This window comes from Neopelma chrysocephalum, unplaced genomic scaffold (genome assembly GCF_003984885.1).
Source record: "Neopelma chrysocephalum unplaced genomic scaffold, ASM398488v2 Primary Assembly neopelma1_59, whole genome shotgun sequence".
NCBI classification, from domain to species: Eukaryota; Metazoa; Chordata; class Aves; order Passeriformes; family Pipridae; genus Neopelma; species Neopelma chrysocephalum.
The window spans coordinates 28106674-28127566 of record NW_020897714.1 but is presented as its reverse complement, the minus strand read 5'-3'; the positions used below and the strand labels follow the sequence as shown (position 1 = coordinate 28127566).

Here is a 20893-nt window from a genome sequence, read left to right as displayed (position 1 = left end):
AATTCGTTAGGTATAAACAAAGGTAACTCTGATGGCCTCAAAGCCCTCTCTGCCTTGTCACCATGGGGGTTGTCTTTTATTCTTTTTGTTTGCCCCAACTCTTCATACAGTTGCTCGTATTCTCCAGCAATAAAGGTTTCCTTTTTTATTCCCCACACTAGTCACCAAAGAGTTATATATTTAAATGCTTTTAGGAAGGATTGGTGTGACTGCCCAGCTCCATTCCATGCTCCCTCTGTCACAAAGTGTGCCACTCTCATTTGCACTGACCCCATTACTTAGTTTCTGCTACCGCCTCCTGACCCCATTCCCAGCCAGCTTTGTCTGGGGCCAGCAAGAACAGATGAAAATGAAAAGGTTTAGTGTGTTTCCTAAATGGTGTCTTCTCTGCAAGTCTTGAACAAGACATCATGTGTGATGGGGTGTAAATTTTAGCTGCACCCATTTCTATCAAGTTGATGGCATGGGTGTCAGCAGTTTCTCCTGCTTCCAGAATAGTCTGGGTTATGAAACATGGCAGGGAAATCAAGCATCTTGCAGAGATGATATTTTCTGGTTTCCATGGAGTAAAATTAGAAGAAAAGAGCAACCACTTGCTGTGGTGACCTGTTAAAAGAAAGCAGAGGCAGTCTAATAACAGCAAATATGATACTAAGATACAGCAAACATAGTGTGGGAAGTGCCGAGAACAAATTTGATCTATTTCAGACAGAAGTACTAGTGATGGTGAGATCTTCTTGAAAACAGAAACCTTCTTTCAGTGAAGCAACAGTGTCCATAGGCTGATCAACCCTCCACATATTTAATAACCTGACTAAAATGATGACTGTGGGAATACAACCCCACTGGGGAAGAGATACACCTTCCTTGTGTGGATTTGCCTGTGGAGGGTCAAACAACACAAGCTGAAATCACCCTACTCAGAACACCAGCAGCAGTTTGCATCCTCCAACGCAGGACCTGCCTGACCCCAAGGAGCGCTCACAGATGCAGGAGGTTGTCACAGATGGAACCACTTTGCTGAGGCGTGTGGATCAGATTCAAATAAAACTCTGGATGTTGTTGACCAGCATGTGACAGAACAATCACACTGATCCCTGCAAGGTTCCTAGTGATGTAGTTAGTGCTAGCAATGCCCAAGAAATAAAAAGATTGAGTCTGATCCAAGCACTGACTAATATCTCATTGGATCCAGATGTTCCTGTTGTTAGATAGAAGTTTGGCACTCTTAATACAGCAAAACATTCTCCAAATTCAGGTCTCTGGTCTCAGTGGAGATATGTGAGTGACTGTTGAGTGAAAAGCTTTACACACTAATTTGCACAAGCTGTAAAGCACATAAGATGCTACCAAAATGTGAAATCCAAATAATGTCAGTTTGTACTCTGAGCTCCTAAAATTGATGTTATTTAGAGATCCAGGCGAGAATGTGCAACTGGCAACCTGGAAGAATTGGGCACTAGGGTTCAAAAGCAATGAGTTGTTTCTATGATTTTTGTTTTTAATCTGGCTTTCGTAGGCTGAGAAAAATTAAACTTGCATCCTGTTATTTCCTGACGGAAGCCTTTGGTTGTGTGGTAAATACAGTGATGATGGTTAAACTCGCAGGACCTGCAGATTTGATAAACTGTCACTGAAGAACTCTAAATCAGAGGCTCCTTGAACATTTGAGAATGAAAGGAATGATGGTGTTTGCCTGTGTTGAAGGATGCTGTCCTTGGGTTTCTTCAGTGTTTAGGGTGCAGATGGGGATGGATCTGCTCCCACAGACATCTCAGGCAATCCTGAGCTGCAGCAAGGAAGTATTTTTCACTGACCACTGTGGTATTACCCAAGACTGCTGTGATATATAGAGAAGGGCACATGAAATGTGCAGAAAACACGGAGCTGCAGGCAGAGATGATAATCTAGTATTGTGGTTTTTCAAGGACAGGCTATCTCTCAAATCCTTCTGTCCTACAATACAAAACTGAATCACTGGAGAGTGCGTATCCTGACTCAGAGGAGGACTCACGTTGCAGTGAGGAGCTTTGGACCTTGCTTTATTCACACGGAGTGTATCAGAGTGGATCCAGAAAAAATCTTTGTGAATCACCACTCAGATCATAAAAATTACTCAGGGCAGAGTGAAAGTGGTCGTACTGTCCCGGGAAGTCATACGCTTGTTCTTAGTAGGACCTCCTCTAATGCAGAAACTGCTGCAGCTGCGGCACAGCCTGTAACTCCTGCTAAGGGATGGTGGCCTTTAGGTGGATTTCAAAACAGCTTATTCTGGATGGATGGGCAGGTGTGATGAATGGATCATTTCACATCATTACATTTTGCACTTCCTCCAGAGATGAGCCTTAGCTCTCCAGTGCACCACTGCAGAGGCTGAGGAAAGAGCTGTGGGGTAGTGTCCAGGTGAAGCATGCTGGTGCAAGTCCTCACTCAGCACGTCCACACAGGAAAAACCTGAAAGAGCAACATTTCTTTTTTTGGCCTAGCATGATACAATGGGCTGAACGACCTCTTTTCAGGGTGGCCAATAACTCTTGAAGGTGCGGAAGCAATGCGAAGGGATTAATGACATTACTTGAATTTCTGGGGAGGCTGCGTGAGCCCTTGATATGAGTTTGCTTGTATGGGAAACATAGACTACAACATTGTGTTGTGGTGGCATGCTACAGAAAGTAGCCTAAACAGTCCTGAAAGTACCCTGGTAATCCCCAAATTGAGTGTTACATTTACCAGAGGTCAAGTCCCTGAAAGAATTAGTGGATACTGGCCTCCAGCTTTCCCCTGAGGGATGTGGCTCCTTCGCTAGAGGAAGGAATTTCAACCCTACCTGAGTACATCTACATTGCTCATGGGGCTGGTGGCATAAAAAGCAGGAGGACACAGGTCAGAGGTTCTGTTTGGGTCTGCATCCGTGATGGCAATTCTGAGATGTGCTGCCCTACTCTGCCTGAAATACCCGTGTTGGGTAATTGTACAGGGGTCAGTCAGAGGCAGCCTCTGTGAGTCCCTGCAGTGGGCAGAGGTGGGTGCCAGCCCTGAGCTGGGCACCCCCCACTGTCCCTGGTGGTCCTTTGGTGGCAATCACATTTCAGGGTGTATCTCTTACCTGCACATCCCTTTACCCTTGCCACTAAATCCTGTGGAGAAGAGACTGTCTGTGTGTGATTCAGACTATTTGGAGTAGGGATATGCAGACAGATACTGGGAGCAGCTCCTTCTCTGATGCATGTAGATATCACACTCCTGGCTTCAGTAGAGCTACTCTGCCTCTAGCCTGGTGACAGTCTGGCTCATGGTCTGGATTGCTCTTGGGACTAGAAAGGTTTTCTCTGACTCCAGACACGTAATGGCATGTCACAATTTTTCTGGGTGCATTTTAAAATGCTGGAGACAGGAAGGTGCTGGGTGAAGCAGCCTGATGTGTCTCCTGGCCATCTCTCCCAGCCTGGGGGTTGGTGCAGTGCTGCCAGCACTGGGTGCTCTGGCTCATGCTGCTCTCTCACACTTGTCCCTTCATCCCCCTCCCAGGTGGTGTATTTCACAGCCACGTTCCCATACATCATGCTGATTGTTCTGCTGATCAGGGGAGTCTCCCTGCCCGGGGCATTCCAGGGAATCCTCTTTTACCTCTATCCAGACATCAGTCGCCTTGGGGACCCCCAGGTAAGGTGGAGGGGGGACTGAATGGATAAGCTGTGCTTGCATGGATTCCTGTGGCTACCCTCACTCTCTCCTTCTTGTTTTCCCTCTTTCTTTCTTCCCATTTCTTCCTTCTGACTCCTCTTTTCCCCCTCTGTGGCCATAAGGCAGGGCTGTGATATTGATGCATACTCTGATAGTCCCTGCTCTCTTGCCCTCCAGTGCTGTTACCATATTTTCCTGTCTCAGTTGAGCCTGACTTGCTCAGGAGCATGGGATTTAACCCTCTATCACAAGTGGTGCCAGCTTTCCCCCCCCTTTCCTGGGAAGGCTCCTCTGCTGTGAAGGCAGACAGAGCGCCACTTTGCACCGTGCTTGTGGGGTTGAGCCCTGCTCCTGACAGGTTTGCTTCAGCCTCCTGGGGAAGCGTGCCGGATGCATGGATGGTGGGAGCCGTGGCATGCTGCAGCAACAGTCCGCGGGATCTGGCTGCCTTCCTTGCCTTCCCATCCCTGGTGAGAAATTCCTGCCTGTTTGACAGGAGGGTCAGCGCCCGACTGCTGCTTTTAATCTCTTTGGGACAAGTTCTTCCACGTTAAATCCTGGCTCCAGCTGAGCTGCTGTACCAGCCTTTGTGTGAAGGTGTTTCCAAAGGAGATTAAAGGGTGCCTGCTTGGAAAATAGGCCAGCAAAACCCTTGGTAACCTCATTAACTCTTTCTGGTCTAGCACCACTGTTGCCTTGGTTATTAATTTTGTGAATGGGAACATAAGTGCTGGAGGAGGTACGGCTCCAGCTGATCCTGCCTTCCCTGATGGAGGAGAGAGGATGCCTCTTCCCTGGGGGCAGGGGGGCATGGCAGTGTGTCAGAGGCTTCAGGTCATCCCCGGGCTCTGCCTGTGCCCAGGGTGCATCGTGGCTCCGTGCAAGTCAATTTGACTTACAGCTTCTGGTCCGGGGAGGTAAACACAAGTGTCCGGTTTCCAGCTCCAGGCAGTCTGGTTTTTATCATGGGAAGGACTCAGAGTTCCTGTTCAGCTTTCTGGAAGTCGCTCTCTGGTCAAGGCTGTGCCTGAGCATGGGGTGAGAAGCCTGTTTTACAGTGCCAGCTCGTCTCTTTCTCTATTTTGTCTGTGGACCCGAGGTGGGTAGGACAGCTGTTCCCTCGGCACGAAGGTGCAGCAAGGCTTGGAAGGGGGTTAGGACAGGTCTGTGTTTGCAGCGTTTGTGTCTCCATTCATGCTGATGAGGTGCAAGAGGCTTCTGAAATGAAATAATATTTTCAAATGGTGCTCCTTCCCTTATGAAAAGTCCTGTTGTTACTGTGGCTGCGTTGCCCAGGGGACTGAATTAAACCACCTCAGGCGTGGCACGGTTGGTGCTAGTTGTGTCCTCATTAGGTCTGTCCTGGCAAACTTTTTCAATTACAGCCTGAGCTTTAGAAGCACAGTTTCCTTCCAGCCTGGAAAATGCTAATGTGTCGGTGGAAAAGCAGAGTAACCCTTCAGAGCAAGAGGAAAACTCTGATGAACCAGGGAAGGAAAATTTGCTCCTCCCTCCCTCCGCAGCTCCATCATTCCCCAGTGAATGCTTCGCTTCTGTGGGAAAAGCGGGAGTCGGCAGCAGTGGTTGCCTTCCTCCAGCGAGCTTTAACCACCCTACTGAACTGAGTAGCAAGGCTTGAGGCTTCTCTTTCATTTTCCCATCAGAGAGGGAAGGTTTAGCGCCCCAAGCCCCACGTGTGTGTGTCTGTGCCCCCCTGTGTCTGTGGCAGGGACAGTGTGAGTCCTGCCAGCCCCTTGGGACCAAGTCGATTGTAATTGATTTGTGCTCATAGGACAGTGAACTGTAATTGTTTACCCACAGTCCTGCACTGCCTGGCAAAATGGAGGATTCTCTAGTGCCTGGGAAGGGATTCTGGAAGTTAAAAAAAAAAAATTAAGAACACCCTCTGCAATCTGAACCTTATGATAAAGGCTTCTCAAGGAGAGGTTTAAACAAAGGACAAACAATATACAAGGGGACAAATTCAAAACTCCTCTAAGTTGTATGAAAAACTAGGTGAAAAGAGGGGATGAATTATTTATCAGATTCTATCAAGGGAGCAGCAGCAGATGTGATTAAGTGTCAGAGTATCAGGCTGTTGTGTGGAAATCATTGCTTTTCACCTGCCAAGTGACCTTGGACAGAACCGGGAAATCCTGCCTATGAGAGTCAGGCAAGCTGATTGATGGTAGTCTCTTCTGGCCATGAAGTCTACAGTGCTCTAAATCTTCCTGCACCTTCATTTTCTGAATCTATGAAATGCTTATAATTAAAATGGTAAATGAATTGCATTTGACAGGTAGATCAGACTATACAGAGAAACTACCAAATAAAAGTTTTGAATAATGAAGTCCAGTTCCACTCAAATACAAGCAGATAACAGCAAAACCACCAAAGAGATCATCAATTTTGAACTGTGTGCCTCCAAGCAAAAAAAACCTAGAAAAACAACCCCACAGTTAGTTTTTTATATGTATAATAGTTAATATTATGATAATAGCATGTCAGGCATAACTAAGTCCAGAGTTTTTTCCCCCACCTTGATTGCATTTTCTATGCTCCAGAAGGTTCCTTCTTATTTCATAGAACAGGTTGTGTTTTAACCAAAAGGGACTCATGGGATCATCTACCATTTCTACTTTTGTTCACTCTACCCTTTGCAATTATCAGTTTTATCAATTGTCTATTTCAGTAGAAAATGCTGGAAATTTATGAATATGATTAAGGAGAAGGATGCACAGTGCAATCCACTAGTGATAAGCTAAAATGAGAGGAACTCAGAGAGGAATAAGGCTTAAGTGTGTGAAAATTGTCATTTAAAGAACTTTTCTCAGATGCTGACAGGCTCTCTGTTGCTTGATGCTTTCATACCACTGCCAGGCACTGTTTAAATAGACAGATTTAAAGTGAGGACTGATGGGCTTGATGCAGAAAGTGCCAGCTGGGTGTTTGGGTTTGCTTTTAAGAGAAGAAATGTAATAGTCTCCTTTCACTCATATCAAATCTCAAGTGATTTTAGCTAAATTTCATTAAATTTAATGAGTGAGAATGGAGAAGGAGGTAAACTCAGCAGCCTCTGAGCATATCTGTCTCTGGAAAAGAAGCAAATGTTTCTCAAAACCTCCCACTCTTGTTTTCCTCTTGAAATTTCCAGAAAACCCTCCACCTTGCTGTATGTGCTTATACTTTATCCAGTCTTTATATAAAGGAAGAACTTTCTGTGACAAGCTGTTTTCCAACCGCCCCAGATGTGCTGAAGGCCCTTGAATTCGGGGGCTGTATCCCAGTCCTGGGGGCAAGAAAGCACCAGAGGTGCCAAGGGTCAGCAGAAGCGTGCATTACTTTTCAAATATCCTTCCTATCCTTTTTGGAGCAGCATTTGCCCCTGCAGTTTTCCCCCAGGGGTTTTGCTTCCCAACAGTATGACAGGAAGGGGAAGCAAGAGAAGAAGATGCCCCCAGTTTTTTGGGGGGGTCTGTCCACTCTGCCTGTGGCTGGAGAGGGAGAATGCTGATGGCTGGGTCATGGTTTGGACTGGAGCAGCTCTTACTGCCGAGGCTGTGCTGAGGATAAGCCTCTTAGGCCACCATAGGGAGGATGAGAGGTGTGTGCATCTTGCAGGGCTGTGACTGAGGGCCCCTGTAGCCATACTGGTGAAGGGGTCAGAGCCCCAGATCCTCTCCAAATTCAGGCCCTTCCTGATGCTGCTCCGTGGCCAGCAAGAGCTGCTGCTTCCCAGCGAGAGGGGAGGGCGACTATGGGCCTGCTAAATATTATTTGTTCCCCTTATTTATTGTTTTCCCAGCAGGCCTTTGACTTGGCCCCGTGTGCTGGGTTTGTGCTGTTGCCGGCCCCCTGCCTCCCCTTCCTGGCGGCCGGAGTGTTTGTTTTCCTGCCGGAGGACAAACCGCTGTTCCTGCGTGTGGACACGTGCACCAGCTGGGCTGCCCTGGCACGCTGTTCTTGCTCCCACCATGTGCCCTCATGTCCTGGCAGAGGGTCTGCAAGACCAGGCACTGCTCACACTCTTCCTGGGGGACAGAGGGCAGGTACTGGGCAATGGGGAGGAAGAGCCTGTTGCCCGCACAGCAGTGCCAAAGAGGCTCAGGGATGGAATCATCTCTGCCTTGCTGGAGCAATGCATCCACGTGGGGTGAACCACAGCTGTATTTACCTTGCAGGGCTTCCTCCTCCTCCTCCCACGCCTCTTCCCAGCCCTGCCAGCATGGGACCCGGGTGGCTGTCTGGCCACAGCCGTGCAGCCCTGCTGAGTCTGATCTCAGCGCTGACATAGCAGGAAGGAATAAAGCTGTCTGTCTGTCTGCCCACAAGCAGCAGGGCACGGAGGACCATAAAGCCCAGCTTCCCAGGCAGCAAGGAGCATCCCTCGGAGCACTCCTTGCCCCTTCACACCTCCCTGGGGCAGGCAGCTGCATTTTTGGGGATGAACCAGAAACCTATTTGTTTTCTTGTGGTGTTTAAAGAAACCCTAGTGGTGGAAGGGCCCTGCTGGTTGTAAAGTGTCCCTATGGGTCTGCAGTTCCCTGAAGTGTGGGAGTGACATGAGGTCAGTGGTCTCCGATGGGGATTGTGGGGGCCTTGAGTGCTGACACAGGGAGATTAAGTGGGAAAGAAAGCCCCCGTCCCCCATTCCCAAGGAGCCTAAGGATGTATTTTCTAAGCAGAGCTGGGGCTTGGGACTGGGAACATGATGCTTGGCTGGGTGTTGGCTGGACAGAAGGACCAGGAACACTTTACAGAAATGGCAGTGACTTGTTCCTTGCCTCCTCTCTCCTGGGATAAATGGGAATGAGGGAAAGCCTGGCCTGTGCAGCAGGGCCCCAGGGCTGCGCAGCTCTGTGCTGCTGCAGTGCTGTGGGGTGTGGGCTGTGTCTTGGGGCTGGGGCCTGTGGGCTAGTCCTGAGTGAAGAGGGAAAGGCAATCATCTGGAAATGGTGCTCCGGGAGTCTTGCAGCAAAACCTTAGGAATCACGATCTGCCCTTTTAAGGCTTGGGTGATACGTTTTTGTGGTGCAGTGGGTGGCTGGTGGGTAGTGCCAGCACCACAGGCTGACTTGTGAGCCATGATGTTGTGGTGTTGTGAGCAAAAGAAATGCTGGTTGAACTGTAGCTCAAGACCTGGGTGGTTTTTGCTCTCTGCTCTCCATTACACTGAGTGTGACTCTCCACACAGCATGTACCCACCCTCTGCTGTATCATCTCTGCCTGCTGATGGGGATGCTCTCAGCATGGCACCTGTATTTGATGCATGGCATACACTGGGGTTCAGTAACATTTGCTCGAAAATGGTCTTTACTGTTGTAAGTGCTTTGAGATCTTCCTAAGGAAGGATCTGTTTCAGTATATGGGGCTATTAAATTTCAGTACAAGTAATAAAGCAAATATTGCCGAGAAAATTAAGGGACGAAGGAATAGCCATAACCATCTTGGATAACTGCAGCTCAGGTGTAAAGGTTTTGGCTAAAAACTGAGAGCAGGAGGTTATTACAAACTCCACAACATGTTCAAAGAAATTGAATTATGAATTAAATAAACTGGATGGCTTAGAAAACTGCAGACAAGAATAAAATCAAAATACCCATGCTGCCAATATGCCAGTGAAATCTGAAAAGGATAAACTTTACCAGTCTCTTTGGGAGCAGCAGCCAGAGAACAGCAGGATGTTTTTATCTGCAGTGGAAAGAGAGCCCTGTCTGACCCCAGCGAGCCCCTTTAGTCAGAGAGGTCTGGGAACAGTTGAAAGAAACATTTTTCTGAGTCACTGCAGGGAGGGAAATGAGCAGAGGCAGCAGGTTGGGGAGGAAGGATTTGGGTTGCTGTTTGCTGAAGTGAGTGGTCTGTGTAGCCCCCGTGAGCCCATGGGGCTGGATGGGCAGCACTGCCTTTGGTGAGAGGCTGGAGGAGGCTGGACTCTCTTCCAACCCCACTGCTCCTACAGTCCTGGGAATTGCTGCTGCTGCTCAACTCCATCACTAGTGGGTCAGGAGCACCCGTGGCATGTCTTGTTGCATCCCATTGACCCCCATGCAATTTGGGAACTGCAAGGAGGCTGGGAAGGTCATAAATGTGTCTTGGTTTTTGGCCCAAGAGCTGTAGTAATCTTTTAAAACATGAAATAATGTGCACACAGCCTGAGCTGGTGCTCACAGTCATGCTGACTAAGTAGGATCATAAGCTCTGCAAGTCAAGCTTAGCTTTATTTACAGTTTCAGCCACAGGCTGCTTTGCTTCAAATGGGAGCATATGCTAAGGCAGGTCCTGTATTCCCTAAAGCTATCCCTTTGGGGCTGGACTCCCACACAGCCCGGTGTGCATACCATGGGTGTGGTGTTGGGCAGAGTGTGCAGCAAAGTGGGGAGCCAACAGACCCCGTGCTGGTCTCTGCTACACAGTCGGGGATTTTAGAAATGAACCACTTCATAAGCCACGGAGCTAATGAAGCTTGGTGTCTTGATATTTGGCTTCTACCACGGACGGTAAAGCAGCAGTTCTTTTCCTGCCCCAGGGATATTTCTCATGTCTCTCGTTTGTGTGATTTATCTGATATTTAACACTGGTTGACTCTTCCTCCCTGTAGCTTTCTGCTCAGTGGGGACCCTGAGTTCCTGTCTTTTTCCTGTTCCCTAACTGTTGTGAAATTCATAGGTAGTTGATATTCTTGAGGTTTCTAACAACTCTTAAATCTGGTTGAAACTTGTCAGCTGGGTCTAATGTTACAACAAGCATGGGGTAGGCAGCTTAATGACAAAAGTCTTATCTTGACAAATTAAACTACAAGAGCTACAAACCCCATGAGAGGGTGTGTTTTGAGCTGGAATTTGATGAAAAACAAGAGCTCTAGCAATAACGAGCAAAATAAAAAGCAAACTTAACAAAACATTTCACCCCAGTCTGTGCAAAGATGTTTAAATTATTGATGCAAAGGTGTCAGCTGGTCCAGCTCACCTCAGTGCCTTGCTGTGCCTAAAAGGTAGCTGCAGAGTGAAAGCTGTGCCCTTACTGCCCACAAGCCCAGTGATGCTTTAGGAATCAATTTTTTAAAGGGCTTTGATCTTTTTCTAGTATTTTTGAAATGAAAAACATAACTAATACTCTGCTCTCTAAACACATCTTCCCATTTATCTCCTCCAAAAAGAGTAAAATATACTGAGGTCAGTCACTTTTCTGACTTCCCAGTATTGAACTAGCTGTTCCAGTCCCAACTCATCCCATTCTACAAGTCAGAGATTTGATCTCACTCCCTGTTTGATCTGAAACCCGAAGTCCGGGGTTTCCATGGACCGAAGTGGAGGATGTGGGGTCAAACATTAGACAGGTTGCTTGCAGGACAGTCAGGGAGAGCAGTTTCACCAAATCCAGCCCTAGCAATGCTTCTCTTTCTCTCCCTATGGACAGCCCTGCTGGGGTTTGCATCAGTGGGCAGGGAGAGGATTCATTCTGTGTGTCTGTGCCTTGAGCTAAACCTGGAATTTCCTCCAGAAAAATGACAGCTAATGGTACCCTAGCATGCCTCCATGAGGCCTATCAGCCCAGGAAGGGGAAGAGATAAATAGGAAACAAAACCTCTTGCCACACGATCGCACTTTGGCCAGTATGGATGAGGAAAGTCAGAACCGTGCATTGGTAGGGGTGGCCTGAGCAACAGGGGTGGCTGGGCAGGTGCTGCCAAGTTGACCATTGCCTCAGGACATGAAGCCTTGGCTGACAGATACAAGTGTGATTTGAAGTCATCAAAACCAGTGTGGTGCTTTCCATTAACACCTGTTCTTCTCAGAGGGGTCCTGGGGCAAGGCCTGCATTTGTCTGATAGTTCACTGGCACTGCTGGGAGAGGACAGTATAGCCAAATGGAGACTTTTCTCAAAGTTGTCGCAGTAATACTTTTCTTCTGCTGTTCTTTCCTGACTAGCTTATCTTTTGTCCAAAGAATGTGGCTACCCTTCAACAGTGGTTGGATTATTGTCTCATCTCTGTTTTATAAACCCCTTGGGAAAAAAAGACCTTAGAAAACAGAGGTTTATTAAATAATGTTTGTCATTGCTTCATTCCTCACTGTTGGTTCCTGCTTTTGCTGTTCTCTGCAGAAGGCAATGACAGTGGTTGCATTGGTGACTGCACACAGCTAGGCTTTCAGATCAAATCTGGCATTGACAAATGTCAGCCTTGGAGCACTGGGATGTGTTATTGACAGCGAGAGCAAAGCACCTCATGGGAATAACAGTGGTTTTGCATGTTCTTTTAGGAGCTGTCTTTTCTAAACAACTCCGTTTATTTCTAGTACTCCTCTCCTCCCCAGTTAATTTTCTTTTAAGTATTGGAGCCTTTCCATTAGGTCTTGGAGAAAAGGGCCACCACCAGAAGCTGTATCCGTGCTGCTCAGAGGGAGACTAGGCTTACCCAAATCAAGTTCCCCTTCTCTGGTAGCAGAGGGCTCCCTCAGCTCTCATGGAAAGTGTTTATCCAGTCTCTCCCTGCTGGAAGGCTCTCCACAGTTGCAGGGTTCTGCAGATTTGTCAGAGAAAGAAAGAGGTGGTAAAGAGGTACATGGGATGTGGGTTGACAAGGCTCCTGATGCATTCCTTCCCTCTGGCAGTCTTAGGCCCCCTGGGTGCCTCACTGAGCACTGTAACTCCTGGCACACAACCTGCCTCTAGAGAAGGCTTGTCTATGTGCTGGGTACTGCTGACCTCCCAATCCCTGGCCTTTCTGCTGCTTACAGCAGCCTCCAGGCTCTGCCTCTTCGCATCTGTGCAGTGTCTGCGCTGGCCTTGTCTTCTCACCTCTGTTTGCATCTCCCTTGCAGGTCTGGATGGATGCAGGCACTCAAATCTTCTTTTCGTATGCAATTTGTCTGGGATGCCTGACGGCTCTGGGCAGCTATAACAAATACCATAACAACTGCTACAGGTAACTGGAGCATGGCTCTGCTGCCTAGAGCCTTCCCCTCCCTGAACACCAGTGTGCAGAGGCTGGTGAACAGCTGGAGGCTACCGGCCTTCTGAAGTGTCATGATTTCTGTTCCTACTCAAGGTGTAGGAAGACTCTTTCTAGGTGTTTTTGCCCCAAAGCCAGTTCTCTGTGCTTTCTACCCAAGGGACTTTTCTGTCTGTGCCATGTTTGACAAATTCCCTCTTCCACACCCAACAAAGTTAGATCTTCTTCGCCAGCTTTGTGACCCCAGCCCAAATGACAACCTCCCCTATTACATGGATGCACAAGTAGCAGTAGGGGAGGCAGAGCTGTGAGATCTTAAATGGCTGTAGACTGGAGCCCTTTCACCTTGTGATTTATCCCTCCATGGTTCACTTGGACCCAGTGACTTGCACAGTTGTCAGTGCTCTGGGTTCCTATGCGCTACCTGTGGTCTACATATAAGCCTGCAGAGGTGACTTCTGTCTCTTGCATGCTGGGCTGCACGAACAGAAATGGGCAGGTTGCCAAATAGAATCAGGCTGCCAGGTTGAAGTGGTCAGGTGAAAATACCCTCATTTTGCAGTAGGTGTATTCAGCACCTGGAGCTGCATCCCCAGGGGTAAAAGGGTAGTGTGAGAGGAAAGAGGACACCTCTAGATAGACCTGCCCACCTCTCCTCCCACCGTTTCTCTGCTGATTCTGTTGCTCCCAGTGCTGGGTTCTCCCCCCATCTTTTAAACTCAAAACTGTGGTTGTTGCCATGGAAGGTCCAGGCAGACCACTGCTACATGATCCTTGCTTGGCATCTTTCTCTCTCCTCACCCTAGGAGAAGTTGATTCCAGCTGCAGGGGTGCCTTTCCAAAAGCAGGTGGGCTGGGACTCCTCTTTCTTTCCATGTCCCATCTCCCAGATTCAGTTTTGAGAGAAAAAGCTGTAGGAAAAGAAGAGATAATGGATCTGTCTCTGGCCTGCTACATGTCCTTGGACATTAGCCCTTTGCACCTCCAGTCTAATGTGTAGCATGGGGATGATGACAGGGGCTCCTCAGCAGCGAGGTTGTAAAGGGCTTCAGTAACTGCAGCTGGGAGATGCTGTGGTAAGGGGAGGGATGTCTGTTTGCAGACACCTTTTATGCTATTTGGCTTTTCTAGGAAAATTGTTCTTAGTTTTAGAACATGCCTATTCCCAGGCATGGACCCAGTTTCAATGAGTCAGTCCTGTGGTCTCCAGACTTGATTTGGATAGGCAGACAGACAGAACCAGGCTATAAAAGGGCAGAGGGACAGCAGCATAGTGCCCACTCTGTTATGCCAGGCCAGGGTAACTTTCAGTGACCTGGAACAGGAAAGGATGTGGGCAGGAGGAACCATTGTTCAAGTGGCAGTGGTCCAAGAAAGTACCGAACAGCATAAACCATTTCTTGTTTTCTGGGACCCTTAGGAAATTCTTCAATGTTCCCTGGCTCTGCACTTTTTCAAGTGCAAATCTGCAGAGAACTCTTTTCTCTGGCCATTTCCTGCATGTTTCTCTCTGTCTTGACACCTCTTCCAACCTGCTGGATGGCTGGAAAACACCTTCCAGTCCATGCTTTTCCAAGGAGGGTTTGACCTGTCATGCACACATCCAGGGGAAAGAGAAAGAAACACCAGGAAGGTACAGGAACTACTTGAAACAAGTGGGAATTTGTAAAAAATGACTCAGAATATAATTTTAGTGGAGACCAGGCAGTATATAGAACTGGAGAAATGAGGTTCTGGCATGGCTTCCCATTGGGTTAGCTGGGCTTGGTGGAGTGTGACCCTTCTTTCCAGCTGGAGATTCATTGGCCTCTTTCAGTCTCTCCCGCCTTAGAAATCAAATGCCAAGGCAGAGCAATGGTGTTAGGTTCTGTGCAGTCCTTGACAATGCAAAGAGTTGCGCCTTGGAAGGAATAATCTGAATTTGTACGATGTAGAAGCTCTGGATGAATTGTACTTTCTCTCTAGAAAAGGTCGCAGACCAAGAATAGATCCAGTCAACATTCAAGGAGGGGCAGGGAACCCCAAGAATGCTAGATACCTAAAGACTGATACAGAAAATCGCACTAGGTTTGCAGAGCAGCATTTAATAAAGTCAGAGCGGGCCATGAGATGCCAGAAGGAGCACGTTCAGAATATCTCAGAATGATGCTGCAAATGTTATTGTTGTCCCCAGGGTTGCAGTTGCAGGAGGACTGGAGAGACTGGAGCATGAAAAGGAATTGGATAGATAAGAGCTGTTTAGTTTAAAGAGTAGATGGATGAGAATGAGATGAAACAGAGACAAAAGGGAATAGATCAGAGAAAATAAATTGGATGGCTCTGTTTATCTTTTTCTCATAATGCAAAGACCAGGAGATACCTAGTTGTGCTGAGAACCAAGAGGATTGTAACTGGTCTGAGAAAGCTATTAAGGAAAAAAAACCATGTCCCCTTTTCAGTTAAAAATAAACTCTGGTACACAGGAGGCAGAGGGGAAAAAAAAAAGAAAAAACCCCTGGCATTCAGATTCAGACAATCTCATGAGCAAGGACCTAAGGTGTGGAATGCATCTGCTGTCCTTGGGTGAGACTTTCCCCTGGGGAAATCCTGATGTGTTGTCCATGCTCGGGCAGCTTCCTGCAGCTCCTGGTGCTGAGCTGAGCTGTGAGTGTGCTGGGAGAGACGCCCTGCTGTGGGCACAGTGGCTGGGGCAGAGGAGCGGGTGCTGCTGTGGGGCTTCCCTGGGGTGTGGCCCATACCTGGACCCCCACCTGGCTGATGCTCTGCCCCCTTCTCCCAGGGACTGCGTGGCTCTCTGCTTCCTCAACAGTGGCACCAGCTTCGTGGCTGGCTTTGCCATCTTCTCCATCCTGGGCTTCATGGCAGAGGAGCAGGGTGTGCCCATCGCTGAGGTGGCAGAATCGGGTGAGTGGGGACTGTGGTGGGATGGGGCTGTGGGGGTGCTGTCCCTGGAGCCCCCAGTGACAGGGACATGCCTGCAGGGCACCCTCCTTGCTACAGCTGCAGGTTCCCATCTTTGGTGGGCAGCTTTGCTCTCTGCCTCCAAAAACCAAGAAGAAACAAAAGCACCCTCATGAAACAGTGAGATACAACAGCTGTGGTTTGAGGTTAATCTAAGCAGCCTCTAAGGGCAAGGGATTAGGCAACTGCTGTCCCTTGTAGGGGGGGTGGTGAGGTGACTGCATGGCGTATGCCCAGGCTTGTGCTGTGCTTCCTGGGCTCAGAGACTTCCCCTGGCTCCCAGACCTTGCGACAGTGATGGAGCCAGTCCCCTTCCTGCTCCCTTCCTGCTTTTCCTCCATCCCTCCAGGAGTCTGAGTTCCATGCACAATGCAGGTGTGACTGGAGTGAGAGGCTGCATGGCCACAAGCTGTGCCTTGGCTGGGTGGCTGCTCAGGCAGGTCTGCCCCAGCTGTGTCATGCCGCTGCCCTGCCACTGCCCGCTCTGAAAGCCCTTCTCCCTGCAGGGCCTGGCCTGGCATTCATCGCCTACCCTCGGGCTGTGGTCATGCTGCCCTTCTCCCCGCTCTGGGCGTGCTTCTTCTTCCTGATGGTTGTTTTGCTGGGACTGGACAGCCAGGTAAAGGTGCAGGTGTAGAGTGATTCCCTGCCAGACAAAAGCTGCCGTCTTTCCAGGACAGGCTTCAACTCGGCTGAGGGGGATCCACCGGGACTGGGAGGCTGGTAAGGATGGGCTGACAGAGATGGAATCTCTGCTCTTTGCAGTTTGTCTGTGTGGAGAGCCTGGTCACAGCTCTTGTGGACATGTACCCCACCATCTTCCGCAAGAAGAACCGCCGGGAGACCCTCATCCTGCTGGTCTCCATCATCTCCTATCTGGTTGGATTGTTGATGCTCACAGAGGTATTTTGGGCTCAGACCACCTGCATGGCACTTGATAGAGCAGAGGGGGTCCTGGCAGGTGGTGAGGTCCATGCTGGGGCCGAGAGCTTGCTGGTGAGTCCCACCCTGCTGCACAGTCTGAAGGAGGCTGCCCTGCCCATGCCATTTGCATTTTCCCTTCCAGCCCTCACCCCTTGTGCCAGTCACAGTCCTGACACTTCTCCTGCCAAGGCTGATAGCTAGAGCTCTGGACAGCCCATATTTTGGCTATAGACTTATCTTTACACAAGCCAAACCTTTTATAGCTCTAGCCTGTTGCATGGTAAGGAGAGTGTCTTTATTCTGAACGGAGCTACACGAACATTTGATGTAAGGAAACTCAATGGGCCTGAGTATGCCCCTTATCTATTATACTGATATCCTCTGTATTACCCTTGTGATTAATTGCCTTGGAGTCAAACTGTTCTGGTTTAAAACCTTTAACTGTGCCTACCAGTATGTGTGTGTGTATTGATGCTGCCCTGATGCTCTTTGCACTTTCTGTTCTCATTTGGGCATAATTTTGAAAAAGCTGCTTCTGATGTTGCACCTGCAGCATCATTGCCTGGGCTTACCCACCTGCCTGTTTTGTAGGTGGCCTTGCAGACCTGGGCAGTGAAACAGCCAGGCTGCACTCACAGTTACTTCCCTCTGCAAATTAGGAGTCTAAAGTAAATCAGATGGATTGTGTATCTTAATGGGGTTTCCATCCTCACTTCCAGCTACAAGAGCTGCTTTGGTTTTGACTTCTCCTAAAATATCCCTACAATCTCTGGCAGTCTGTTGCCCTGCCCTGCCCTGAAATGAAGGGTTGCAGAGACTCCTGAGAGCAGGGTGGCTGCATGTCCCCATCAGGCCTCAAGCACAAGGGACATGCCCTTTGCAGTTGGCTAAAACCCTGCCCCAGAGAGAGGAAGATGCCTCCACCTCTGGGGAAGATGCTGAGTTTGTTTCCTGCTCTGGCTCTTGCTCTTTGCCTGATTTCTCTTCCCTCTCTCCCTCCCTATCTCACTTTGCTGCCCACTTGGCCCTTCCCAGGGTGGGATGTATGTCTTCCAGCTCTTTGATTACTATGCTGCCAGTGGCATGTGTCTGCTCTTTGTGGCCATCTTCGAGACTCTCTGCATCGCCTGGGTCTATGGTGAGTATGAACCAGGGGGGGATCCCCAGCTCTGGTCTCTCAGGCTCTTGCCTGGTTCATCTCAAAATGCTGGTCTGTAGCTCGCTCAACTTGGTAATTGCTTTGCAGTGCAAGGCAGACATCTAAACCCTTGCTTTGGTGCCCCTGGACTCAATCTGAGGGGGCTTTCTCACAGGAACACCCTGGGGCATCTGCTCGGCAGACATCCCCTGCATGTTCCTACGTGCTCCTGCTTTTGAGGCCTTCCTTCGTTGGAGACTTGGAACTGTCTGAAAAATCTTTTCCCGGCCTGTATATAGAGAGACCCTCAAACACTTTTGAGAGCCTTGACGTTCACAAGGCACAGGTGAAACCTGGGTTCAGGTCCTAGCCTTGGAGATGATGAGAGGCTGGCCCTGCTGACCCACTGGGCTGTTCTGGGGAGAGAGGAAGTTAGTCCAGGACAAAGCCTGAACCTGGCCACACTCCTGACGAACTCCCCTAGAGGACTGCTTGCAATGCTGAGGCTACTGCCTCATCTTCTGGGGAGCACCCCAACAGTGGTGCAGCAGGGCCCTGCTCTTGCAGACCCCACTGCCCTACTTCCCTGGTAGCAGTGAGGTATCCCATCCTTCCCCTCTTCCGCAGGTGCTGAGCGTTTCTACGACAACATTGAGGATATGATCGGCTACCGGCCGTGGCCCATCATCAAATACTGCTGGCTTTTCATCACCCCAGCTGTCTGCATGGTGAGGGCCCACAGGAAGAGGAGCTGTGGGGAGGAAGATGGGCAGAGCTGGGTGCCTCTGAGAGACACCTGCATACATGCAGAGGGATGTGCACACATGGAGGGGGTTATGCGGCCTGTACTATGGGAACCTCTTGTTCTATATGCTTGGAGCTTTGGGGAGCTTTGGAGGTGAGGTGCAGAACAAGGGGGAGAGGGGCCTGAATCAGCTGTGATAGAGGTGTTTGCTGGTGGGATGCTCTTCTTGATGCTATGCCTGGTGCTGCCTGTGGGGGCTGTCCCAGCAAAGCTTGTCTGTTGCTGTCCTGGGTTGCTCTTTATTACCACAACACTGTGCAGGTGTGTACTCACCAGGAAGACCTCTCTTGGCTCATACTGTTGATTTTCTTTCTCTTTTTTTCTTTTACTCCTTCACCTTGCCAGGCAACCTTCTTGTTTTCTTTGATCAAATACACCCCGCTGACTTACAACAAGAAGTATGTGTACCCGTGGTGGGGTGACACCCTGGGCTGGCTCCTGGCACTCTCCTCCATGGTGTGCATCCCTCTCTGGATCATCTACAAACTCTCCACCATCAAAGGCTCCCTCAGAGAGGTGAGGTTGGTGCTCTGGGACCAGGGCATGGGCTGTGCTTCCATGTTGAAGTCCAGTCTTGCAGGGGGATCATTTGTGTGTTGCTGGTTAATTAGCAGGGAGCCCAGAATAAATCTACTGAATGAGTCCATTGCTATAAGAGACTTGGGTTTTTAAGTTCTGTGTTGCTGGAGGGCTGCTCCAAGCTGGCTGTTACCTCTTTATGCCCTTTTTTTATTGCTTCTGTCTCTTTGCAAGTACTAATAGGAAAAAGGTCATTAGATGGAGAGGATAAAGATGATCTCCATGTTGTCCTTAACTGAGGCTTGAGGACTTGCTCTGAGAAAGCTCCAGATGCCCTGAGCATTGTGATCATCTCAGTTCACCAGTCTGTGGCTGAGGCCATAGGGACAGAGTAGAGGGGATCACTGAGGGTTTGAAGTTCCCATCACAGTCTCAGTGCCCTGGATCTGCCCTGCTTCCAGAGCTGCTGGGATCCATTGCTGGCTGCACTAGATCTCTTTGAGAGGGCAGGGATCTGGAAAGTCAGACCTTGCTCCAGAAGGGCATCCCATCCCTGCCATGGCTCATGGTTTCAGGGAGAGATTTCACAAACAGTCCTGAACTCCCAGGATCCCACCCATTCTCTGCATCCTGCAAGTGTTCAAGAATGTGTTGTGACAGCAATGGGCCTCTGACCCCTGTGTCCATCACAGACAGGGAGGAGTGGATACAGGTACAGGGGCTTGGCAAGGGCCACACAGCGTAATGTGGTATGAGAGTAGCCCCTTATGCAGTCGCTGTCCCAGTTAAAGCCAAACCTGTGTGCACAGGCTCACCCTTTGCAGCCTGTACTGATGGAGGGGTTGACCTGGATGTACTTGGTCACCAGCCTTTCTTTGGACTGCTTTGTAGCTCTGTCCTGGAGCACATGGAGGACAGAGCTGTCCTGCCATGTCTCAGATCTCTCACCTGCTCAGTGCTTGTCTTGCAACAAGTGGTTGGAAGATGAGTTTACCCCCTCAGTTTCTGAAGTGTTGACTGTCCTTGTTTTGGACATCTTGAGCACATAGGGATCAGACCTGCAGCCCTGCCTGGCTGGCTGAATGAAACCCAGGACTGGAAGGGAAGGACCCACATGACCTTTTGTCCTTGCAGCTATGTTTAGTGCCTGTCTTTGCCTTCCAGAGGTTCTGCCAACTCACCTGCCCACTTGAGGACTTGCCTACCAGGCCGGGCATGGGACAGCCCCTTCCAGCCACCAGATCTGGCCTCCTGACGCTGACAGAGCTCGAATCTAATTGCTAGGACTGGTGTGGCTCTCCCTCCCTTCCCCCAGGATGGTTTCTATACAGCATTTACCACCTGTTGGATAACACAAAGATTCTTCACTTGCTGAGAAGAGAGGGATTTCTGGGCTGAGCTCCCCTCTCTGGAAGATTTGAAGGGCTGAGGAACAGTCTGCCATGGAGATGGTCTGTGTGGAGTTAGCAATGCACCTTAATCCTCTCCCTGGAGAGGGCTTTGAAGGGGCAGATCAAGCACCAGTGTTCCTGAGCATCCCCAGGCTTCTGGTGGGCAGAAAGGAAGGACTGACCTTGGAATGGAGAGTGTCAAAGAGCCTCAGAGTTATGGCTCCAGTGTGGACTTTGGGAGCTTCTCCATTCATTCCATTAAATCCATGTTTTTCCCCACTAGATCCGCTCTGTCTCAGTTCTGTCTCACCAGCATCCCTTGCCCATGGCATGTTAGGTGAGATGTGTGTCAACGGAGCTGTGCTGGGCTTTCAGGTCTGGGTCTCTGTTGCACTGGCACAGTGGAATGGGAGGGTGGCCAGAGGAGAGGAAGCTTGGTAAGCCCCTGTATGTGGCAGCCCTGGGGTACCCTAGGTGAAGAGAAGAGTGCAATGCCATCTTCTGATGGAGCCCTTGC

The 20893-nt window shown here is 49.4% G+C and overlaps 1 protein-coding gene across 3 annotated transcripts in view; it reads left to right on the top strand.

Moving 5' to 3' along the window:
- The window catches only part of LOC113966244 (sodium- and chloride-dependent GABA transporter 2), a 38767-nt gene extending 18109 nt beyond the window's left edge, over positions 1-20658 (top strand). For all 3 annotated transcript variants that reach the window (XM_027680668.1, XM_027680666.1, XM_027680669.1), the window contains 9 exons: positions 3529-3663; positions 12508-12611; positions 15418-15542; positions 16106-16218; positions 16365-16502; positions 17559-17661; positions 18289-18389; positions 18812-18982; positions 20150-20658. In XM_027680668.1, coding sequence (XP_027536469.1) covers positions 3529-3663; positions 12508-12611; positions 15418-15542; positions 16106-16218; positions 16365-16502; positions 17559-17661; positions 18289-18389; positions 18812-18982; positions 20150-20269 — 1110 coding nt within the window. In that variant the 3' untranslated portion in view covers positions 20270-20658. The remainder of the gene's footprint in view (positions 1-3528; positions 3664-12507; positions 12612-15417; positions 15543-16105; positions 16219-16364; positions 16503-17558; positions 17662-18288; positions 18390-18811; positions 18983-20149) is intronic.
- Positions 20659-20893: the final 235 nt, after the last annotated feature.